At 43.1% G+C, this 21,842-nt stretch overlaps 1 protein-coding gene across 19 annotated transcripts in view; it reads left to right on the top strand.

Annotated features, from left to right (window-relative positions):
- The window catches only part of macf1a (microtubule actin crosslinking factor 1a), a 121,289-nt gene that overhangs the window by 48,600 nt on the left and 50,847 nt on the right, over positions 1–21,842 (top strand). For 17 of the 19 annotated variants that reach the window (XM_077506343.1, XM_077506350.1, XM_077506349.1 and 14 more), the window contains 34 exons: positions 4–116; positions 632–738; positions 858–977; positions 1,330–1,425; positions 1,794–1,921; positions 2,593–2,686; positions 2,759–2,913; positions 3,361–3,643; positions 3,720–3,848; positions 3,943–4,020; positions 4,248–4,409; positions 4,811–4,915; positions 5,006–5,227; positions 5,715–5,867; positions 7,145–7,299; positions 7,564–7,690; positions 7,991–8,174; positions 8,249–8,409; positions 9,205–9,383; positions 9,478–9,616; positions 9,730–9,923; positions 10,058–10,217; positions 10,443–10,526; positions 10,751–10,858; positions 10,940–11,038; positions 11,284–11,406; positions 11,729–11,820; positions 11,898–12,033; positions 13,513–19,560; positions 19,641–19,796; positions 20,078–20,293; positions 20,394–20,540; positions 20,639–20,905; positions 21,607–21,762. In XM_077506343.1, the coding sequence (XP_077362469.1) occupies positions 4–116; positions 632–738; positions 858–977; positions 1,330–1,425; positions 1,794–1,921; positions 2,593–2,686; positions 2,759–2,913; positions 3,361–3,643; positions 3,720–3,848; positions 3,943–4,020; positions 4,248–4,409; positions 4,811–4,915; positions 5,006–5,227; positions 5,715–5,867; positions 7,145–7,299; positions 7,564–7,690; positions 7,991–8,174; positions 8,249–8,409; positions 9,205–9,383; positions 9,478–9,616; positions 9,730–9,923; positions 10,058–10,217; positions 10,443–10,526; positions 10,751–10,858; positions 10,940–11,038; positions 11,284–11,406; positions 11,729–11,820; positions 11,898–12,033; positions 13,513–19,560; positions 19,641–19,796; positions 20,078–20,293; positions 20,394–20,540; positions 20,639–20,905; positions 21,607–21,762 (10,876 nt within the window). The remainder of the gene's footprint in view (positions 1–3; positions 117–631; positions 739–857; positions 978–1,329; positions 1,426–1,793; positions 1,922–2,592; positions 2,687–2,758; positions 2,914–3,360; positions 3,644–3,719; positions 3,849–3,942; positions 4,021–4,247; positions 4,410–4,810; positions 4,916–5,005; positions 5,228–5,714; positions 5,868–7,144; positions 7,300–7,563; positions 7,691–7,990; positions 8,175–8,248; positions 8,410–9,204; positions 9,384–9,477; positions 9,617–9,729; positions 9,924–10,057; positions 10,218–10,442; positions 10,527–10,750; positions 10,859–10,939; positions 11,039–11,283; positions 11,407–11,728; positions 11,821–11,897; positions 12,034–13,512; positions 19,561–19,640; positions 19,797–20,077; positions 20,294–20,393; positions 20,541–20,638; positions 20,906–21,606; positions 21,763–21,842) is intronic. The other 2 variants (XM_077506335.1, XM_077506348.1) reach the window with 2 other exon arrangements.

The following is a 21,842-nucleotide window of genomic DNA, read 5'->3' as shown; positions in this document are numbered from 1 at the left end:
CAGACCTGACCTGATCAACATGGAGGCGGTGTCACAGCAGAGTAACCGTGAGAACCTAGAGCAGGCCTTCGAGATTGCTGAGTCGCTAGGGGTGACCAGACTGCTGGACGCCGAGGGTGAAGATACATTCACACTCTTGACTTGAATGTTTTTGCAACGACTGGTTTGGCATTAAATTTTCGTTGATTGGCAATGACAATAGAGGTTCTATTCTATTCTATTTAATGAACTGACGGGTTGCTAAAACACAGCCCAATAGCCTTACTTTTTACTTTGAAAAAGTAGCTCCTCAGTTGTGCAATGAATAATTTCTTGGTCTTGAATGAACAATTTGTAATATTTTCTCTTGTAAATAACCAAATAAAACGTTAATTTGTTTTTATACATTACCAGAAACTCTATTAGCTAAATCGCAGGTCAAAATCTAGATTTTGTATTTTTTTTTCTGATCCTTTTCTTTATATTTTTCTAGATATATTTTTGAAATTGATAGTTTTTATTAGATTTTTTTTGGTCCGATATAACAAAATATAGGAAGGTCGAAGGGGATTGTTACTTTAGTAATAACATGGTACTTTTGCACCTCCTATTATTTTGTTGTTTAAATTATTCCTTTTCTTTCCCTTGCCAGATGTGGATGTTCCGTCCCCAGACGAGAAGTCTGTCATCACGTATGTCTCGTCCATCTATGATGCCTTCCCCAAAATCCCAGAGGGAGGCGAGGGCATCGCCGCACATGTATGTCGTAATCAATGTCATTTATTTTCCTTTTTTTTTTTTTTTTTATTATTATTTTTTTTTTATTAAGTTTAATACCACCAACAGTCATTAAAATTGGCTTATTTTTAATATTTTAGGAGGTGGATCAGCGCTGGTCCGAGTATCAGTCCAGGTTCTCGTCTCTGCTCCAATGGAGCCGCCAACAAACGGCCATCATGGCCAACAAGAACTTCCCACAGAATCCAGTAGAACTCAAGGTGAAGTTTTTTTTTTTTTTTTTTTTTTTTTTTCTCGCCCTATGGAGCATTTCCCCAGCCATTCGCTGAAAGAAATGACCTATTTGCAAATTTTTGTGCTCTTTCGGGAACACCTTAAGATACCAAAAAATTGTCGCAAAAGCCTTGGCTAATAAGAAAGTAGCAATTGGTGCCAAAATTACAGGGGAGCAAAATTTAGCTTGATTCTGCATTACACGTGTACTTTTTTCAAAAATCAAATAGTGAGACAGTAACCACTTTTATTATGTTTTAGATTAAAGCCAAATGAATCCAGTTTGGACACTGACACTAGTTAACCAACTTTACACTTTTGTCTCTTGTGGTCCTGCAGGCACTTTACAATGAGTACGTCCACTTCAAGGAGACGGAGATTCCCGGCAAAGAGCTGGAAAAAAGTCAAGTGGAACACCTCTATAAACTTCTGGAGGTAAACGGGAAACAGGTTTAAAGAGGAATATTAAGGCCACAGTCCTACTCCTCACTTTGATTTGGTTAAAACGACATCTAAAATGCTACATAAATCTTAAACTTATCAAATATAAGGTTTTAACAATTAGACATCCTTTTTTTTTTTCTTTTTTTTTTACTCATAAATGTGCATTTGGCAGCACAGCATGTTTTTTAAGAGTGATTTTGTGGAGTTGAAAGGTTCATCGTCCCCCTGCAGCCATTTCCCACACTGACAATGCAGCTAATTGTTATCATCAACACATGATGAGTCCCCACTGTTACCTCCTCACGCGTTATCATCTTGTCTGTTGTTGTGTATAATCACTTTTGTGTGCATGTCACAAGGTGTGGATGGAGTTTGGCCGCGTGAAGCTTCCTCAGGGCCTCCACCCCAACGACTTGGAGGAGGAGTGGGGCAAACTCATCCTGGAGATGCTGGAGAGGGAGAAGCTTCTGCGACCAGCAGTGGACAGGTACATTGTCTATATTCATGGCATAATTTGGCATTTCTTTTTCTAATGTGTAACTTATATAACAATATTTACTGGTTTTGGGGGGGGGGGGGGGGTGGGGGGGACCATAATATTTTTGTGGCATAATTTGCCTTATGGGGACCAAATAAAGTGTTAAGAGTTACATTTACTGGGGAAAATGGCACAAATCTATCATTTTAATGTAGGGCTTATTTTGAAAACTAATCTAATTTTGATTTGTTCCCCAATACCCCAACTTCCCCCCCACACTCACTGATTGCCATTTAATACATAGTTATTTTTTTAAGGTCCTCTTCCCATGTGTTTTTAAATAAGCAGAAGCAAGAAATGAATTAGGATAAACAAAATAAAATGTATAATACATACTATTTTGGTCTCATAGGTTAGATTTATGCTAAAATAACGGACCATGAATTAATATGAATTATTTATTTCGCAAAATCACTCAGCCCTACTCACAAGCATATATTACTTTGCAAAAAATGAATATTACGAGGAGTTGTGACCATCTTCCTCATGTATCTACATATGGATTATGCTGCCCCCTTCTGACTAAGGTGCTCATATCAGAAGGAGCAGCACAGTGCCCATTGAATTGTTAAGATGCTCAAACTGTAATTCTTTACATTCTATTTGTCTTGTTACTATAGGCTTGAGTTGCTGCTCCAGAGAGCAAACAAGTTCCAGAACCTCGCCTTGGACTGCGAGGAGAAGCTCACCCTAGCGAAGAACACGTTACAGGCTGTGAGTGTTGATGTATTAAACGTGACGTCCCATACGGAACATGTTTGAATCGAAAGGTCTCGTGTGGAGCAGGACATGTCTCGGGCAGAGAGCGGCGAGGGGGTGCAGTGTGAAAGTGAGCTGGCCTGCTATCTGCACGACTGTGAGGCGTTGATGGTACAAATGCAGCAGGAGCTCAAAGTCCTCCGAAATGAAAAATACTACCAAGTGGAGCAGCTTGCGTTCAGGTGGGTAAAAGGAGAGAGTGCACGCCTCAGCAAATTTACAATCTTCGTTTCTAATTGGTGAGAGGACGTCCAGTTTAGTTCAAATTATGAATTTATTCTAGATCTAATCTCGCAATAAATTTAGCAGATGTGCATGTCTGACTTTATTAAAATGGTATTACACAATCTGACACGTTTAATATTTTGTTTTAATATATTGTATTACTTTTTTTTATTTTTTTATTTTTTTAAAACAGTTAGCCAACTCTGCATTCTCATTTGCTAACACCCATGTCACTCACCAGGCTGGCCAAAAATAATTCTTGGAATTCATATGCATGCATGTTATTGTTTAATAACGTGGAATACTTGATTCTAAACATAATCAATAGCTGCATCCCGAATTGACACAATCACTTAATGTCCTTGGTGGAGGTAATATAAAGTGTGTATATTGTTCGCATGCAGATTGTCGTGCCTTGAAGAGGAGCTGGTGTCTCTTCGACTTCAGTGTTCCAGCCTGTACAGAAAAGGTCACTTTATGAGCGGCGAGCTTACCAGCCAGCGCGCCCTTGCCGAGGGTTCTGGGTTCTCTCTGAGTCAGACCCTGCTGGGGGCCGCCGGCGCTGCCGGGGCCGCCCTCTTGCGCCGCCCCATGGCCCGCTCCCAGCTGGTGGCCATGTCGTCGTCCGAAGACGAGGGCAGCCTGAGGTTTATCTACGAGCTTCTGGGATGGGTGGAGGAGACACAGGTTCGACCGGGCACATGTTCGGAACAACCCTGAAAGAGGAGTCAGGACTCCTGGTTAAACTTGTTTTGTGCTTCAGGAGCTTCTGGAAGGAGCTGAATGGGGGGCGGACCTTCCTTCGGTGGAAAACAACCTGCAGGAACATAACAATGTGCACGCGGCTGTGGAGGAGCTGATGAGCGGCCTGGAGGAGGCTCGCAGTTACGAGGTACGCGCTTGTTTACACCAAAGAAAGAAACAATATGCCTAGAAATAATCCACAAAGTCAAGCGAATAACACTGACGACATTGTTGTGTCATAGGCCAAAGTGTCAACCAACTTCAGGAGAAACTACTGCGAGACGCTGGCCAAACTGGAGCAACAGTATTGCAAACTACTGGTCAGCAAAGTACACACACACACACACACATATAGACTTACTCAAACAAGGACACACATTCTGACACAGAGACATCACAAGGACACAACCGACTACACAATATGTCGACCCAAACAGATGTAGGTTAAAGTGAGCCTGTTTCCCCTCATGCATGTGTGTTTGTATTTTTGTGTGTGCGCGTGGGTTTGTGTCACCCACTCACGTCATGCGGCGTTCTTGGCCTTCAGGAGCACTCGTCGTGGCGGCTACGCAGCCTGGAGAGTCTTCATTCTCTGGTGCGCGAGTGCACCGACGAACTGATCTGGCTGAACGAGCGCGAGGAGGACGAGATCGCCTTTGACTGGAGCCACAACAACACCAACATGGACGCCAAGCGGGAGATGTACAGTGTGAGTGGAGAGGCCAAACCACACACACAAAATGTACAGTGTGGTGGCAAAAATATTAGCTCTTCTCTCATCCATAAAAATTCTCACTCAAAGATGGCAAGAAACAGCAAATTAAGATTAACTGCAATAATGAATGATTATTATACTACTGTATGTTTGCCCCGCATGTCATTCAAAATCCCCAAATTAACAGGCTGGCTCAGTCACCTGTATAACACAAATGTAGTAACTCTTGCAGCTCAAACTGTCAACAGTTCTTGTTGACTTTATGAACATATGCTCTTCAGCCCTGTCTGCCATTTAGTGGTGAACACTGTTATTCCACCTTTAAACTGATCATCAACAGTCGGTCATCCCTGCACTGGATTGTGTTTAATGTTGGATGGTTGTCATGTGTTCAGGAGTTACGGTGCGAGCTGAACGAGAAACACGGCGTGATGCGCTCCCTCCAGGAAACGGCACTGCGTCTATGTCAGGAAAACCATCCCGCCAAGCAGACCCTGGAGGTGAGGAGGAGCGGGTTCTTCATTTTCTCCCCGCAAAAAAATAAACAAAGAATGGAGCTTTACACATAATGATGTTTGACGTGTTTGCAGGCCTACAGCGCGGCGCTGCAGACGCAGTGGCAGTGGGTGGACCAACTTTGCGTGTGTGTGGAGCAGCATCTGAAAGACAACACGGCTTACTTCCAGTTCATGAACGACGCGCGCGACTGCGAGTCATACCTGAGGCAACTGCAGGAGAGCATCAAGAGGCAGTACACCTGCGACAGGAACAGCCGCCTCAGCAGGCTGGAGGACCTGCTGCAAGACTCCATGGTACACACTTTCCCCCAGCTTCACATTCTCACCCCGTCAAGTTCACACAAATATTAGAAAAGAAGTGCAAATGGAGGACTTTTGTTTTTCTTTTTTTCCAAATATTTTTTCATATTGTACTGTGTTTTAATACTTTTTCTAAAATTCAACTTTTTTTCTAATATATACATACTTTTATTTATTTTATCTTGCATTTTACAGTATTTAATTGGTCTTTTTATTTATTGTCAATATTAGTATTTTTTCCCCAAATACATTAAAAATAATCTGACATTGTTCTAATTGTATTTTAATATTGTATGTTTTTTGTATAATATTTTGTGATTTTTAAAAATATTTGTTCCCACTGATTTTTAATTTGTATTTTTTGGCCTTTTATTTTGATTTTTTTATTATCTTTTTCTACAACCCTGATATGAAGTGTTTTACCGACTGAATAGAAGAACGGCGGCATTTTCAAGTTGATATTCTGCCTGTCTGCCTGCAGGACGAGAAGGAGCAGCTAATCGAGCACCGCGGCAAGTTGGCCAGCCTGGTGGGCCGTGCCAAGACGCTGGTGCAGTTGCGCCCCCGTTGCGCCGACAGCCCCCTACCGGCGGCCATGCCCATCCGTGCTGTCTGCGACTACAAGCAAATAGAGGTAGCCGTAGACGCAACTCTTTCTTTTTTGTAATCATTCAAAAGGACAACATATCCGCCCAGCAGCTCGCCACTGTACCCCCTACCACCTGCACACTATTATTTTACACCCCCACCCCAAATAACTTCTCTCTTAGCTCATATCTAGCTACTATATTAGGGCCAACCATGTTGTCAGACTAGAGATGTAATGTCTCCTTTATTTATTCATTTTTTTTAATGATGAGCCACATGTACTGTTATTTTATTTTTTATTTTTTAAATGGTCAACCTGGCACACTAGCACAAGTTCTTTCCTTCACTTTATCGTGTTTTCTTCTTTCTCTCCATCCCTTCATCTTTTTCCTCTTCACTTCTTCCCATCCTCCCTTCCTCCTCCTCACTCGTCGGTCGGGCTGTCAAGACAAACGTTCAGGTAGAGCGGACATTTTGTCTTGTTTATTCCTTACAAATGGCTCCGCCTCCTCGCTCTGTGCTGACTCAAGTCTATCATTCTTGCTCAAACCAGCACAATCTGCTTACTTGACTAACAAAACATTGTGATGTGTTGTGCCTTTCGCTCGGCTGCAACATTTGGTGCTGATCTGAAATCAATACAGGGCCAGTCTCAGTGATATCTGTACCGATACTAATAGAACAACTTATTAACAAGACGTTAAGTGGTGTGTGAAACAACACGATTTGGAAACTAATAAAGGTACTGGTATTATACTGACACTGTTACTAAATACACATCAACAAGATGTTAAAGGCAATCTGGTGGTGTTTGATATTGGAATATTTGGCTTTGATCCTAAACCAAGTAAGTACAAAGCCAGTATTGCTGATACCAAAGAATTACAATTGAGGAATTATGCAATATGTTCAATTTGAATGGATTTTTATGACTTTCAAGTTTTAAGAAAAACATGATTAATAATCAGTTAAAGTCCAGGACATAATTTGGACAAATTTTTTAGGTAAATAGTAACATTGGTATCGACTATTTTTGTATAGATCGGCTCGAGTGTGAAGTTGTGATTGGCCTTGTTTCTTCCTATCTTCTCAACAAAACTCATTCAATCATCGTTTGGCTTTGTGTTGCCTTGATTTAAATTTTTGCATGTAATTTGTTTGCATCATTGACACATTTGACTGTAATGCTCAGTTTTCTTTTCATCATCTGAACACTCAATAATCTCCCATTTGTTTCTCCCTCTTTCCCGCCTCCATCCTCACTTTCACTCCCGACTAATTTACCCCCTCATGCTCCATCCTGGCCTCCTCCATCGGTCTCAGATCACGATAAACCGTGGCGAGGAATGCGTGCTGGAGGACAACGGGCAGCGCACCAAGTGGAAGGTGATCAGCCCCACGGGCAATGAGGCCATGGTGCCCTCCGTCTGCTTCACCGTGCCACCGCCCAACCAGGAGGCCATCGATGCCGCCGGCAGGTGGGCACTAACGCTCGGCGTGTTCGATTATTTAGACACACTAGCATCACTCTGAATATTTCAGCCTTTCAATAGTTGCACAATAAGATTTTTTTGTAAGGCAAAAAACATTGCTTTTCTCTCAGTAATTAGAAAATCATAACTAACTTACTAAATTCACATACATATATTGCTATTTTTATAAGGCACTGTTTGCCTATTTACTCAATATTAAAACAAGGAACCTGGGGAGTAAGAGTGATGTGTGCTGTGCTGCGCTTGCAGGACGGAGCAGTTGTACCAGCAGGTGATGTCATTGTGGCACCAGCTACACATCAACATGAAGAGTGTGGTCTCCTGGCACTACCTCCTCAAAGACCTCCGTGCCGTCTCGGAGTGGAACCTGGACATGGTCAGTCTTTATCAAAATTTGCTAGTTTTTTCAAAATATAAGTACTATTTGCCTTGAATGTTGCTTTTAGGAATGGGCCGATATTAGATTTTGACATTTTAGCATTCAAGTCAGTGTCCTGTCACTGGTGAGCTATTTTTAGAACATACCTGTAGGCTACTCATGTTGTCCTTGGGCCTAACTAATACCCGCTGGCACCATGTTTAAAAAAAATAAAAATAAATAAATTAAAAATCGGAGGGGGGGGATTTTTAAAATCACGGTAAACCGTCAAACCGGTAACATCTCATTTGTACGCAGATCCGCAGCCAGTCTCCGTCAGAGCGCCAGCAAGTCTTGGACCACCTGGACTCACATCTGTCTGACTTCGTGTCAGACAGCAGAGAGAGCTCGCTTTTTACGCCGGCCGAGCGGCGCGAGCTGGAGGCGGACGTTCGGCAAGCCCAGCAGCGTTGCAGGGACCTGCTGCTCAACATGGAGAGCGGTGAGAGAAGACTCCAAAACAAAGGGGACTTCCCACAAGGCTTACTGATGCTCATGGCTTTTGTGTGTCTTCAGAGGAGAAAGATGAGTCGGTGTCTCGCTCGTATATGTCGGAGCTGCAGAACGTCACCTTGCGTCTCAACGAGGCCGAGCAGAGGCTGATTGGCGCCATTCAGACACCCAGTCGGCTTGTGGATGACAGTGCGGACAATGCCACCAGGATAGCAGAGCAAGAGGTCACTTGGGGGTTTCTGTCTCGTCAATTTTGGACTTCAATTGTGACATGAAAAGTTTTCTCCAAAAAATCAGTGAATATGACCCATTGCTGCTTAAAAACAAAACAAACAAACAAAAAATCCTCATTACCTTCCAACTCGTAAAGTTCGATTTTATTCTTGAAAAAAACCTATTTTCCTCAAAAAAATATCCTTTAATCTCCTCATATATGGAGTTATTTTTTTTCTCATTAAATTTGGCTTTCATTTCTTAATATTACAACTTTTTTCTAATATATTTATGTCCCTTTAAATCCTATTATTAATATTTAAAGATTTTATTTATTTATTTATTCATTTATTTATTTATTTTTAACTAATGCTACACTTGCTCCATGTAGTAGATCACTCAGTACAGTTAAGGTGTATCTAACCTTTTAGTTCAAAATGTTTGTATATCAATTTAAAAAACTGTTTTTAAACATTAAAAGTATTGCACATAAAAGTTAAAGACAAAAAAAAAATTATGTTAATCATTTAAGTGTTGTGTTTATTTTCACATATTTAAACGCAGTATTTATGTTAAAAACTGTGAATACTTTTACAGTGGCTTACATTAATATTAAAAGTGATTTTTAGGACTAAAACTCATTTTTGCTGAACACTTAGGCATACCACTTACTATATGTTTATGCTATTTATGGTGGTACTTGGAGAGCTAAGTACTTTGTAGATGTGACAAAATTAAGAAATGAATATAGTTTAAGAATTACTGCCTTAAAATACAACTACGACACTAATGGTCCTTATTTTCAGCAATTGGATTCTGAGCTGGACGCGCTTCGCTCTGACTTGGGCGGTGTGTCTCGGCGCTGTGTAGCCTTCTTGGAGGAAAAGCCCACATCATCAGGTGTCCCCACCCTGCGCTCGGAGCTCAACCATGCTGTGGAGAAGATGGACAAGCTGCGCCACCTCTCATCTGTCTTCCTGGAGAAGTCAGTGTGCTTAAATTTAAATGTAGCACGGTGAAGTCTTCTCTGTTAAAGTGATTTGATTTTTTATTTTTTTTATTTTATTTTTTAATCCCAGATTAAAAACGGTGGACGTCCTGATGCGCTGCCTGGAGGAGGCGGAGAGTCAGGTTAGGAAGTACGAGAGCAGGTTGAGCGAGGAAGACATCCTTCCTGCGGACACATCGGCTATCCAAAGCCTGAGAGATCAATTGGGGGTAAAGTGTGAAGCGCCTGTACAATGAATTGATAGATGGGTGGCTACACTGTAGATTGATGGATGGATTGATATTTAAAATCCGAATCAACAACTTTTTTACTTTTTTTGTAGAAGTGGCAGTGTGAGCTTTCCGAGCAGGAGGGAGTTTTCCAGTCCCTTCAGTCGGACGTTCTCCGGGCCAAAGAGGCGGCGTCCCGTCTCGCCGTCCTCCATCCAGACCGCAGCCCCGAGCTGGAGCGCTACCAGGAACGAGTCACTCAAGCAGCGGAGCGGTGGAGCGCTGTTAAGAAGCAGATCGAAACACGGTGAGTGATGCCGGACACTTCATGTGGTATATGTACAGGGTTGCAGTACTTTGTCACCTAAAGGAAAAACACAGTTTAAAGGGATTACTATTCATTTATTTATTTACTTATTTACTTATGTCTCGCGGGCGCAGGCGGGCAGAGCTGGAGGGTATTAGTTCAGTTCTGCAGCGGTACAGAGACGGGCACTCGGAGTTGATGACGTGGATCCAAGAGACCACGCAGCGGCAGGAGAACACGCCGGCCGGGACCAACGACAGCAAGGTGCTCTCGGAACAGCTGGCACAACAGACGGTCAGTGCGTATGCTGACTCAAAAACGCCATGTGATGTTTCTGGGAATTAATATATACAATGTTTCTGACATGTATCGTAAAGATTAGCCTTATTTTACTATTTTATTTTTCATTTTTTTATAATTGCACACTTTTTTTAGTGTCTTACTAATGATGTTTACTTAACATTGTCATTTGTATGTAGTAATAATAATTATATGAATGCCATTTGAAAATGATTTCAGGCCTTGGTCGCTGAAATTGAAGAGAACCAGACCAAACTAGACGATTGCCAGACTCACTCCAAACAATACTGCACCTCAGTCAAGGTAAGTGTATATACTAGTGTTAGTAGTTATCACAGTTATTTGATAAGACATAAGTCGTCAAGTTCTTTATATAAGAATATGTACAGTACAACAATATAACTATGAAAATGCAATGTGATTGGCCCCAGGTGACATTTTAGTGCCTGAACACTTTTACACTTGAAATTGTTTGTTTGTTTATTTATTTATTTATTTATTCATTCATTCATTCATTCATTCTGTAGGACTATGAGCTTCAACTGATGACCTTTAGAGCCTTCGTGGAGTCCACGCACAAGTCAGCGGTGAAGAGGAGGAGGATGACTTCTTCATCTGATGCCATCACTCAGGAGGTACATTTATTCGAAATGTGTTTTTATATATGAATACGTATCATAAATATTTATTTATTTATTTATTTATTTTACGTCCAGTTCATGGACCTGCGCACACGCTACACGGCCTTGGTCACCTTGACAACGCAACACGTCAAATACATCAGCGACGCCCTCAGACGACTCGAAGAGGAAGATGTAAGATTTGAATTAAGAATTTCGTATTTCATAGCAAAGCATTGGTTCAAGAAGAATACACATCACATTATGATGAAGGATTTTTTTTAAATTCATCTCTTTACTTTGTAATAGTGCCTTAGCTTGTAGTGCTACTATATTTGGTTCCTTACTTTTTGTGTAACTCTGTACAACAACAAACAAAGTGAATATTAGAAGAGCAGTCTGCTTGGTTGAGGTAATAGTCATTGTTCCCTCGCATGCAGAAAGAGGTGGAGGAGGAGAAGCAGGCCAGAGTGGGTCAAGTGTCGGACTTGCTGGCTTGGGTCGGAGGTCTCCAGGGACGGACCGGCGGCCCCAATGCTGAGTCGTCACTCGCTGCACAACAGGTAAACATTAGATTCCATTAGATTTCAAAAATAATATAATTGCGGTTTTGTTATGTTTGTTTTTTTCTGCCTCAATATTGTGATTTAATGTGCATTGATACATTGATTGATTAACTCTGGTAATACAGTATGTGATGTCGATTTGAGCTGTGTTAATGGTTCAGACCTAATATGGTGGCCTAATAGAAAGGCCACAGTTGTTCCAGTCCTGTCTCGGATGCTATGTTAGTGTAACCCAATACCCCACACATCAAAATGACAAACCAAAGAGGGTTATAGCATACGGTAGATATTTTTAGGCCCCGTTTTTCATGTCATACAGGCCATTAGCGAGCAACTTGCCGCCAAGAAAGACGACATTGCAGAAGCCATCAGAAGCACGCAGGTCTTCCTTCTCTCCAAACAAGCCGCCAAGTAAGCCCCTTCACACGCTTGCAACATCCACTCCTACAGCGTCCACCATCCAATCCTGTCGTCCCACCTGCCTCCAGACTGTCGCCTGACGAGCGCGCCGACGTGGAGGCGCAGCTGGACCAGCTGACGTCCACTTACCGAAATGTGTGCGAGTCCTCCACGCAGCAGATGCAGCAGCTGGAGCAGCAATTGGCCAGGGAGGAGGAGAGGAAGGTGGGTGGAAAAGTCACCTTGAGTCTCCGCATCACTTACAAACCGAGTATGGGTGTGCGTGCATGAGGCGTGCTCACAGTGTCTGTGTGTACAAATGGTCACGTTATTTATTTCACAAACACTCGCACTCGTGTCATTAATTTCACCCTCAAACTCATTTAATAAATTCATGTTGCCATTTTCATCACATCCAATCACATCTGCCGGGCAGCTGATGTCATTAATAACACCAGGCCTTCATTGGTACCAAAAGCATTCAATTTATCTCCCAATAGAACAGGAGAGTTCAATTTGTGCATAGGTCCTTATTAGATTGTGCAAGGGTACCTAATAAAGTACTCTGTGGTTATACAGTAAGCTCTTAAGTTACCATGTTGTGATATAATTATTCAACATAATGAGTACACTGATACAAACGTGTCTGATTGTGTTGCTTTTCAGTTGTGTGTGTGTGTGTTTGTGTGCACCAGAGGCCAGCTATGCAAAAACAAACCTCACCATGAGCATGTTGTGTCCAGATCACGAGTGTTTATGCGTGTGTGTGTGTCTGATTTTGTCCTGTTTGTTCTAATGCAATTCTCTAACAGTGTGTCACTCTTCAACCAGCATTTTGCTTGACAACAACCACTAACAGCAAGTGGCCACAAAGGAGCGTTGTGGAGGTCCCCGTCTGTTAGGGTTTGCTGTATAGTTTAAGACAATGTAGTATTTACTGGTCAGGATGGAGTGTGGCATGCACAACGCTAACATCAGCTTCTCACGCCGTGCTGCGCCGCACTTTGCCCGTTACGCATGCGTTTCCACCAGCAGGTAAGTACTGCTCGCTTCGTCTATTATGTTGCCTACAAATACGCTAAAATAGTTTGCTCTTTTTCTCTCATGTGCTTATTTTTGGGGGGATTTTAATTGTATATATGACTGGGGGCTTTAAGCCTGCTAAATATTATATGGTAAAGTATTATATGCATAGTAATTTTTTCATTTATTGTTTTTAGTTGGTAGTAGTGGCTACCGTAGTTTTGATTCATTATTATTATTATTCCGATTATTTTGTTGTTAGTAGCGGTGCAATAAATTGTAATTGTTGTTAGTAGTAGTAGTAGTACAGCTGGTATTATAAGTATTAGTAATACAGTATTAGTATTGTTTGTAATGCTAATAGTAGTAAAATAAATAAATAAAAATGGGGGGAAAAAATTATCAAAAATATTTTGTACCATGTTTGAATTTCATAAAATGCCATTTAAGTTGTATTTATTATGATGATTAGGACTACTACTACTACTACTACTGCTACTGCGACTACTAGTAGTAGTAGTGTTATTTTGTGAAAAAAGCAGTAGATCTATCATGTAGCATAGTATTCTGCTAGGATTCTTTAGACCTATATAACATATGCTATATGAATGTATAACATAACATAAAACACATCTCTATATAAAGCAATATATAATAACACATTTTATTTCATCTTTGTAGACGCCGCTTTGCATCGCCGGCGTGATCGACCTGGGAAGTGTGGAAACCTTCCCTGTGTTCCAAGCTGCCCAACGGGGTCTTATTGACCAGGATACGGGTCACGTTCTGCTAGAGGCCCAGCTTGTCACAACGGGGGGGCTCCTCTCTCCTGACGCTTCCCTCGGCCTCTCCCTGGATGAAAGTCTGACTTGGGGTTTGATTGATGCTCACACCAGGCAGTCCCTCTTGGAACTGGAGAACACTCTGCTTCTGGTGGAATCTGCAACCGGTGACCAACAACTTAATATGCATGCGTTAGTTCCAGCATTGGAGTCTGGACTCATTCCAGAGGATGCAGGACTTCGGATTCTTGAACTTCTAGTACAAGAAGAAGACTTGAATCTCCTGTCGTCCAGGAGCCTTCAGGCCAAGCTCGAATCCAAGCTCCAACGCAGAGAGCTGATCGATCCAAACACGGCTGAGAAAGTAAACCGTACTGAGCTTCTTCGGCGCTGCGTCCTAGACGATGACTCAGGTCTTCTCCTTCTTCCTGTCAAACAGCAACCCGGAGGAAGCGTCTGTCTCCGCTCTGGCAGAAAAGTTGGCATCTTCCGTGCCATTGAGGAAGGTCTGATTGATCGGCAAGTGGCCAAACGGCTCCTGGAAGCTCAGCTGTTTGCCGGTGGTATCGTGGACCCGAGATCTGGACACCGCCTGACTGTTCAGGAGGCAATTCGTCACGGACTCATGGACCAGGACTTGGCTTGCTCCCTGTTTGTGCGACAGCTTCAAAATGGTGGGATTCTCGATCCCGTAACTAGGGACCGTTTAGATTTGGAGAACAGCATCGAACGGGAACTTCTCTCTGCTCGTATGGCACTGGTGGTCCTTGAGTCCCTCTGGACGTTTATGGGAATGTTGTGGCCGGAATCTGGTGAAGTCCTCTCCATCGCGGAGGGTCTTCAGCAAGGAGTTATCTCAGGGGAGCTGGCACGAAACATCCTCAGGCAGCGAAATGCTGTTGGAGCACTGTACAATTCAGAAACTCTTCAGTTGCTGCCCTTTGAGGAGGTCCTGGAGCCCAGTGTCATCCATATTCTCCAAGACATCTATTTGCCAGATGTTCTCTTCAACATGAATCAGTCAGGCACGCCATCTCTGAACCGCCTAAGTTGGGGCTCTTCAAGCTCTCCACCTCCTGCCAGCCTTGCGTGGGATGTTGTGGCAGCAGACGGAATGGACGCTGACCAGCAAGCGGAACACAGGCTGCTCTTTCACCTCTTGACTCACAGCTATGTGGACGCACACTCAGGGAAACGCGTGGTGCTTTTTGACCCTGAGTTGCTGGAGTTAGTTAAGGCAATTCAGCCGACGACTGAAGAAGAGGCTAGCAGAGACAAAGTAGAGACTTTTGTCAGTTTGACCACACACAAAGACTTGATGGATAAACAGATTACTGACCGGCAAACTGAGGCAAAAGAGGAAACTCCCAATACACTCATAAAAAACAAAGACTTGGAGTCCTGCAGCAAAAACAGACAGCAAGCCAATTATGAAGCTAAACCTGAGTCTTTATTTACTGCTAAGATGAATTTAGACAGATCATCAGAAACTGTTGAAGGTCGAGGTATAACTGTTGGAGGTCGAAGTATATATAGTCTTGAGATTTCAACAGGAAAGCGCCAACATCTTAGAGAGAAATCGAAGGAGGACACAGAAGATGAGGTTACAGCTGAATCCAAACTCGTGCAGACAGCACTTGATGCAGAAAATATTTTAAAGCGTTGCATAAATGAACGTTCCGATTCAAAACTTATGAGGAAACCTGACACAGTTGAATCAGAGAAGTTCAAAGAGGAAGTGTCAAAGCTGGCCAAACCTGTAGTTCATATTCCTGAATCTGTATCTGGGGAGGAAGATGCGCAATTTTCAAGTTTGGTCTTCGAACTCTCTCAGGGAGGTCTGATGACGGAAGATGGAGAAAAGTTGCTCCCAGATGAAGCAGTCGCTCAGGGCATCCTTTCCGGTCACACTGCGGTCAAATTAATGGCTCACTTAGGATTGTTTGGCGGATTCCTCGATGCTAGAGGTGGTGAGTCGCTGAGCATAGATGACGTCACGAAGGAAGATTTACTAGATGAGGATCTGATGTGGAGTGTCCTAAAGTCAGATAAAACGCTTTCAGGGATCGTGGATGTGGAGAAAAATCAGATATGTGGCGTGAGGGAGGCAGCTCAAGCTGGTTTGATTGACGGCAACACTGCAACTCGACTGCTCGAAGCCCAGGTGGTGTCAGGCGGTATTGTAGATCTCCACAGGGATAAGAGAGTCTCAGTCACCTTAGCGTCAAACCTTGGACTGATCGATGATGATCAGAGAGAAGACCTATTAGCACTTGAGAAGGCTTATAAAGGAAAGGCGAGCATGTCTGAAGTAGCGCTCACTAAAGTCGGTTTACAGCTCCAGATGGAAGGTGTTATTGATCCAGAGACTGAGTGTCCTGTTCCTCTGGACCAAGCCATCGAGAAGCACTTAATAAACCCCAACGATGCATATCAGTTGTTGCTCAGACAGGTGGCAGAGGGGGGCATAATCCATCACGCTTCAGGAATGAGGCTGTCAGTGTCTGATGCTGTAGACAGAGGTCTCGTGGATCGATCTCTCGCTCCTGGCTTAGAGGAGCTCGAGTGGGCTTACCAAGGTAAAGGCAGTGCCTCAAACAAGGAGCCTATGACTTTACAAGCATCAACTGGAGCCATTTTTGACCCCCAGTCAGGGTGTAGAGTCACATTGAGCGAGGCTGTTGCTCAGGATCTTCTGGATGAGGAGGTTGCAAGTGAAGCTATGGCTTCAAGCACGGCAACACAGGGGGTGCTTGACCCCCAAACTGCTCTGATTGTGCCTTACTCAGACCTTGTAAGAAAGGGTAAGATAGACATTGAGACGGGAAAACGATTTTTGGAAGTGAAACCATTCAGCGGAATTGAGAACAAACAAACAAGAAGCTTCATGACTCTTCCTGAAGCTTTATCTGCTAAACAAGTTGACCCAATTCCAGCTCTGAGACTGCTCCAAAGCCAGGCAGACAGTGGTGGCATTGTTGATATCGCCACTGGAGAAAGGCTTTCTCTACCTGAAGCATCTAAAAATGATTTAGTCACAAAGGATATGCGTTTAGGAATTGCCACCAACCAGATTATGAAAGGCAGTTTAGTTAATCCAGCAACTGGTCAGCGAGTGTTGAATCTCAGTGATGCAGTTGCTTTGCGGCTGATTTCTGGTAACGTGGCTTTGGAAATCCAGGAAAAATGGACTCCTTTGGAGATTAAAATTGATGACGATAGTACACCTATCACCTCATCAGAAAGTACACATAGCCCTGTTAACCCTGAGGTCTCCTCATGGGGTGGTGTAGAGCCTTTGACCTATGCAGAATCAATTGATGTTATAACTGACGTAGACAAGATACTGGAACCAGATCGGTCCATCAACCTTTTGAGTAACTTTGCTTCGAATGTTGAAAAGAGAATCCAGCAAGCCATAGAGGAGGCCATACCGCTGAGCACTACAACAGAGAATACTCCAAAACCAAAGGCTAGGGATGGATTACAGATAAGCACAGATGAACAAAAAGAAAGCATGCCTGAATGTTTGGTTGTAGAATCGATTCAAGCACATGACATAGATTTTGACGAAGGCATGAAGGAAGAAGACAGAAAAAAGTCAGATGGGATACCTGAGAAGTTGCCGTGTAAATCCAGTGAAGAGAAAAGTATGTCACTCCAGTACTTTGATGGTCCACTGACTCACTCCAGAATAGCTGACAGGGAAGAAGAATGCCTAAAACCAAGTGACGAGGAATGTAAGATGGGGGATGTAGTAGAGACGAACAATGTAGAAAGAAAGACTATTTTGACCTTTGAAATGGAGACTACTTCTGCCATGCAACAGCAAAAACTGGTGTTGGAGACGGCCGCATTGCAGCTCGGTAGTTTAAATAAGACTCCTGAATCAATGGCTGCAGATAAACAGCAGAAAAGTCAAAAGAGCACAGTGCGACAAAAAGAAAGAATACCTGAAGGTTTTGTTGCAGAGTTGATTCAAGAATGTGACATTGATGTGAATAAAAGTATTATGGAAGAGGACAAGAACGAGTCAGATGGTAAACCTGACGAGCTATATGCCATTGATGGTCTACTGACTGATTCTAGAAAGGTGGAGCAGAAGGATGACAAAGATGGAGTAAAATCAAGTGGCGAGGATAGTAGGATGCGTTATGTTGTAGAGGCGAGTGATGGTGAAAGAGAGAATATTTGCATTGAAACTGAGGCTCCTTCAGCCATGGAGCAGCAAGAACCGCTACTGGAGGAGGCACAATGGAAGATCTTTCAAGGAGAGAAGATTCCTAAACCAGCAGCTGCAGATAAAGCTCGAATAAGTCAACAGCACACAGATGGACCAAAAGGTGTCATACCTGAAAGTTCAATTTTAAAATCAATTCAGGCGAATGACACAGATATTGACAAATGTTTGAAAGAAAAGGATGGAGAAAAGCCAGATGGGAATCCTGAAAAGTTGCACACTAGATCCAATGACGAGAGAAGTACATCAGTCAGAGTCAAAGATGATCCACCAATTGATTCCAAAAGTAAACACACAGGAGACAAAACAAAAGAACACGTAAAGAAAACTAATAAGGAAAGTAGGATAGGAGGTGGATTAGTGGGGAATGATGCCGGAAGAGAGAAAATGTTGAGCTTTGAAAGAGAGGCTTATTTTTCCATTGAGACACAAGAACCGCTGTTGGAAGAGACTTTGGCCAAAGAGAGCAAAACCAAGAAAAAGAAGAGGAGTAAAAAGAAGGCAAAAGTGTCAGAGGAAGACTATAAGACACAGCAATCAGAAATCAAACTTGCACCTGAAATTTACCAGCTAGTGGAAGCATCTAGTCATGTCAATGCATTTGAAACTCTTCAAGATGACAATTCACAGACGATAGCAGAGGATGTCCCTTATGTGGTAAAACAACCCCAACATGAAGAAACCAGGCATGTGAAAGTTGCAGCTCCCTCACTAGAGGCCACTGACAAGAAATTGCAACAGAGAGGCGAAGCTGAAGTCCCGCAGTCTATTCTGAATCAACGAGAACAGTCAGTTAGCATTCAGGAGGTGATTGGAAAGAGCAAGCAGGAGGTGCCTCCAAAAGTGGATCTGCCAGATGAGCAGAAGGCCACCATGAAGATGAGAGCTACAGGCAGAGACCTCAATGTGTTTGAGGTGGGAGTTACTGACAAGAAGGCTGCTGAGGAGGTCAGGGCGAGAGAGACCCCAGACATAGAAGAAGTTATGAAGATTGGTGACACCATGTCACTAATAAATGAAGAGGTTGACAAATTAGAACTGACAATTAGCAAAGTAAATGCAGGTGTGTCTTTATATGAGAGCTTCAAGAAGGAGCAGCTTCCAGCCGTCAAGCCTGCAGATAGTAAACAAAGTAAGAAGTTCAAGAGTTTGAAAGCTAAGCCTGCCAGTTTGCCAACAGACAGGAAAGGAGATTCTCAGTCCACAAAAGAAATAAGCAAAAAGATGGCAGGAATCGATAGTAATAGCTCTCCGCAGAGTCCATCAACCAGTGGAGACACTGTGGTAACACAAACCTCTACAATAAGTTCAAGAGCACAAGAGGAGCCGAGTTTTTACCCCAAGGATCCTAGTTCTTACTCCGAGGAACCGAAATGTGACGCTCTTGGAGAAAAGCGTTCAGAGAAGACGGAAGTTGGTGATTTTCATGAGGAACTCGCATGCCAACCACATGATCCACCTGAGGCCCAGTCTGAGGCTTCCGCCACACGAGCAGAACTAAAGAAAAAAGAGCACCAACCACCTGAAGCTACAAGTACGAAAGTTAAGTCTCCAGAAACTGCAACCGTCCTCTCAGAGGAGACTTTTGCTGACTCCGGATCAACAGGACTTCTCCAGTCTGTTCCAGCTTTTGCTATTGAAGAAGCAGAAGATGACGAAGTAGACGTGTTGTCAAGTGAGGATGAAGTGACATCCATGTCTGGCAAGGTAAATAACAGTAAACAATGCATATCATAACTTATTCTAAATGGGTGACAGATGTATTAATTTTTGTTCTGTTCCCGAAGTCAGCACTAGTGCGTCAGGAGTGCTTAGAGCATGACCAGAGGATCATAGCACTGGTCTCCATGGTCAGACACATGGAGGTCAGACTCAAGCAGCAGCAGCAGCAGGCGGTCGGACGCAGCCTCATCGCCTTGGATGATACCATCAGGCAGACGCAGGTGACGAGAACACTGGCACGAATGATGAGGTTTTAACAATACACTCTAGCATCAGTAGTATTGAAATGAAATCAAATTGTAATTGGATTGTTTCATATTGTAATTTGACTGATTTGCAGTGAATGATGTATTGAAGATCGTAGTTAAAGAGAATCATATCGTACTGTGATTGAATTTCAAGTTTATCCTAATATGAGTGAATCCTGTCTGATGCATTATCCAGTATTATAATTTAGCGTAGCATTCAGAAGATCATTTGTTGACTTGCGTCTTGCTGTCAGGATCTGGATGTGGAGCTGCGAGACCTGGAGCCTGAAGTGACCACAGAAGTGAAAGCTGCTCAGAAGCTCTTGACACACCACCCCAGAGATCTTCCTCCGCAGCTCCTTATAGCTATGGACAAAGACCAGCAGAGCTTGATGCGAGCGTACCAGGCGGCCAGAACACTTTCTGAGGACATCCTGCACAACCTGCAGGACCACAGAGATTCATACAAGGTTAAAAAAAAAATCCTATAATGTGTGTGTGTGTGTAAATGGTAAAAAACGGTTTCATGGGATCAAACTGTGAATTGATGGAGTTATCTTTATCCCTCAGGAGGCCGTAGAAGCAGAGATGAAGTCACTCGGAGGGCGAGTGGAGGCTCTGCTGTCCTGGTTGAGGGAGACTGAAGCACATGTAAAAGAAGAAAGTGAAAATACGGATGAAGATGGTCAACCTTTGCATCAGTTGCATCTTTCCGAGGCACGTTTCATCATTAGTGTACTGTGGTCTTACCCATGGAGTAAGTATATTTCTTGGGACACTGATATAAAACATCTCTGTGGCGTCTTCTCTCTAAGGAGTTTCAGTCCAGCCTGTTGTCTCGCTCCGGCAACGTAGCCGAAGTGGCCTCGGACATCCAAGTTTTCGTCTCGGAGCGGGCACAGGACCTGGCCCCCCAGCAGAGCAGGCACCTTTTGGGGCAGCTACAGCAGCTACAGAGGGCCTTCCATAGTGCAACAGGGCAAGCTCGTGCCCGGGCTGCTGCTCAGCGGGAGCGTGAGGAGGAAAGGCGGCGCCGGCATGAAAGGAGCGCTAACGTCGAGGAGAAGCTAAAGGAGAGAGAGGTTTGGGAAACCATCAATTGGTGGCTTTTTCTTACTAACTCCAAAAACTACTGCTCATAAAACATTCCCAAACATTCGTCCCTTCATTTTCTGTGGCGCTCGTCATCATTTGGGCCATCTCAGCTGAGCAATAGTAATAATGCTTGTTGATGACACACCACTTGTTCACTGTGCTGCCCAAAAGTGACACATTTATGCAAAAGTGAAGTCTCTTTTTTTTTTTTTTTTTTTTTTTTTTTTTTTTTTTTTTTTTGTGCTCAAATCAAGGTCCCTAAAATTAAATTAAACAATTACAAGCCTTCCAGATATCCCCTCATATCATACACTCACCAGCTAACACAGTGTGTCATACTTTAAACATGTACTGCGTGACTTTCACATCACGAGTGGTCCTCCCTCGGGCATGCCGTGCTACACGCGTGTTATTAACATGTTTGCCTTGCTCTTGCAGATGGCCGCCGACAGGAGCCGCTTGCGTTGCGTGGTAACTGCTCCCCACCATGCTTATTTATGTGCAATGCGGAGAAACTTCCAATAATAAAAGAGATTTTTTCCATTTGTGTGATTTTTGTGTCATTGTGAGTGTGTATCTGGACACAATATGCTCATAATTTGGCACAACACTCAATTTTTTTTAAAATTTACAGCAAAAATGTGCTCACATGTATTTGTCTGTGTGTGGTGGTCCTCCATCTCCCCAGGTGGTCCAGCAACAGAAAGCCGAATGTTCTCACAAACTGGAAGGTCTCAGTGCCTGGTTGGCAGGAGCTGCTGACGCTCTGGCCAATCAGCGATCAAAATTGACAGCGGAATCGGACGATATAAGCATCCTGCATGACAAGCAGAGGAAGTTAAAGGTGTAAAATCTCAAACTGTCTTGCACTCTTGTATACTGCAAAAAATATTTTAATTTTTTTAACCATAGAGTTTAGCTAAA

Source organism: Festucalex cinctus, chromosome 19 (assembly GCF_051991245.1).
Source record: "Festucalex cinctus isolate MCC-2025b chromosome 19, RoL_Fcin_1.0, whole genome shotgun sequence".
Classification (NCBI taxonomy): domain Eukaryota; kingdom Metazoa; phylum Chordata; class Actinopteri; order Syngnathiformes; family Syngnathidae; genus Festucalex; species Festucalex cinctus.
Note: the sequence above shows the minus strand (reverse complement) of the source record. Positions and strands in the feature narration are given on the sequence as shown.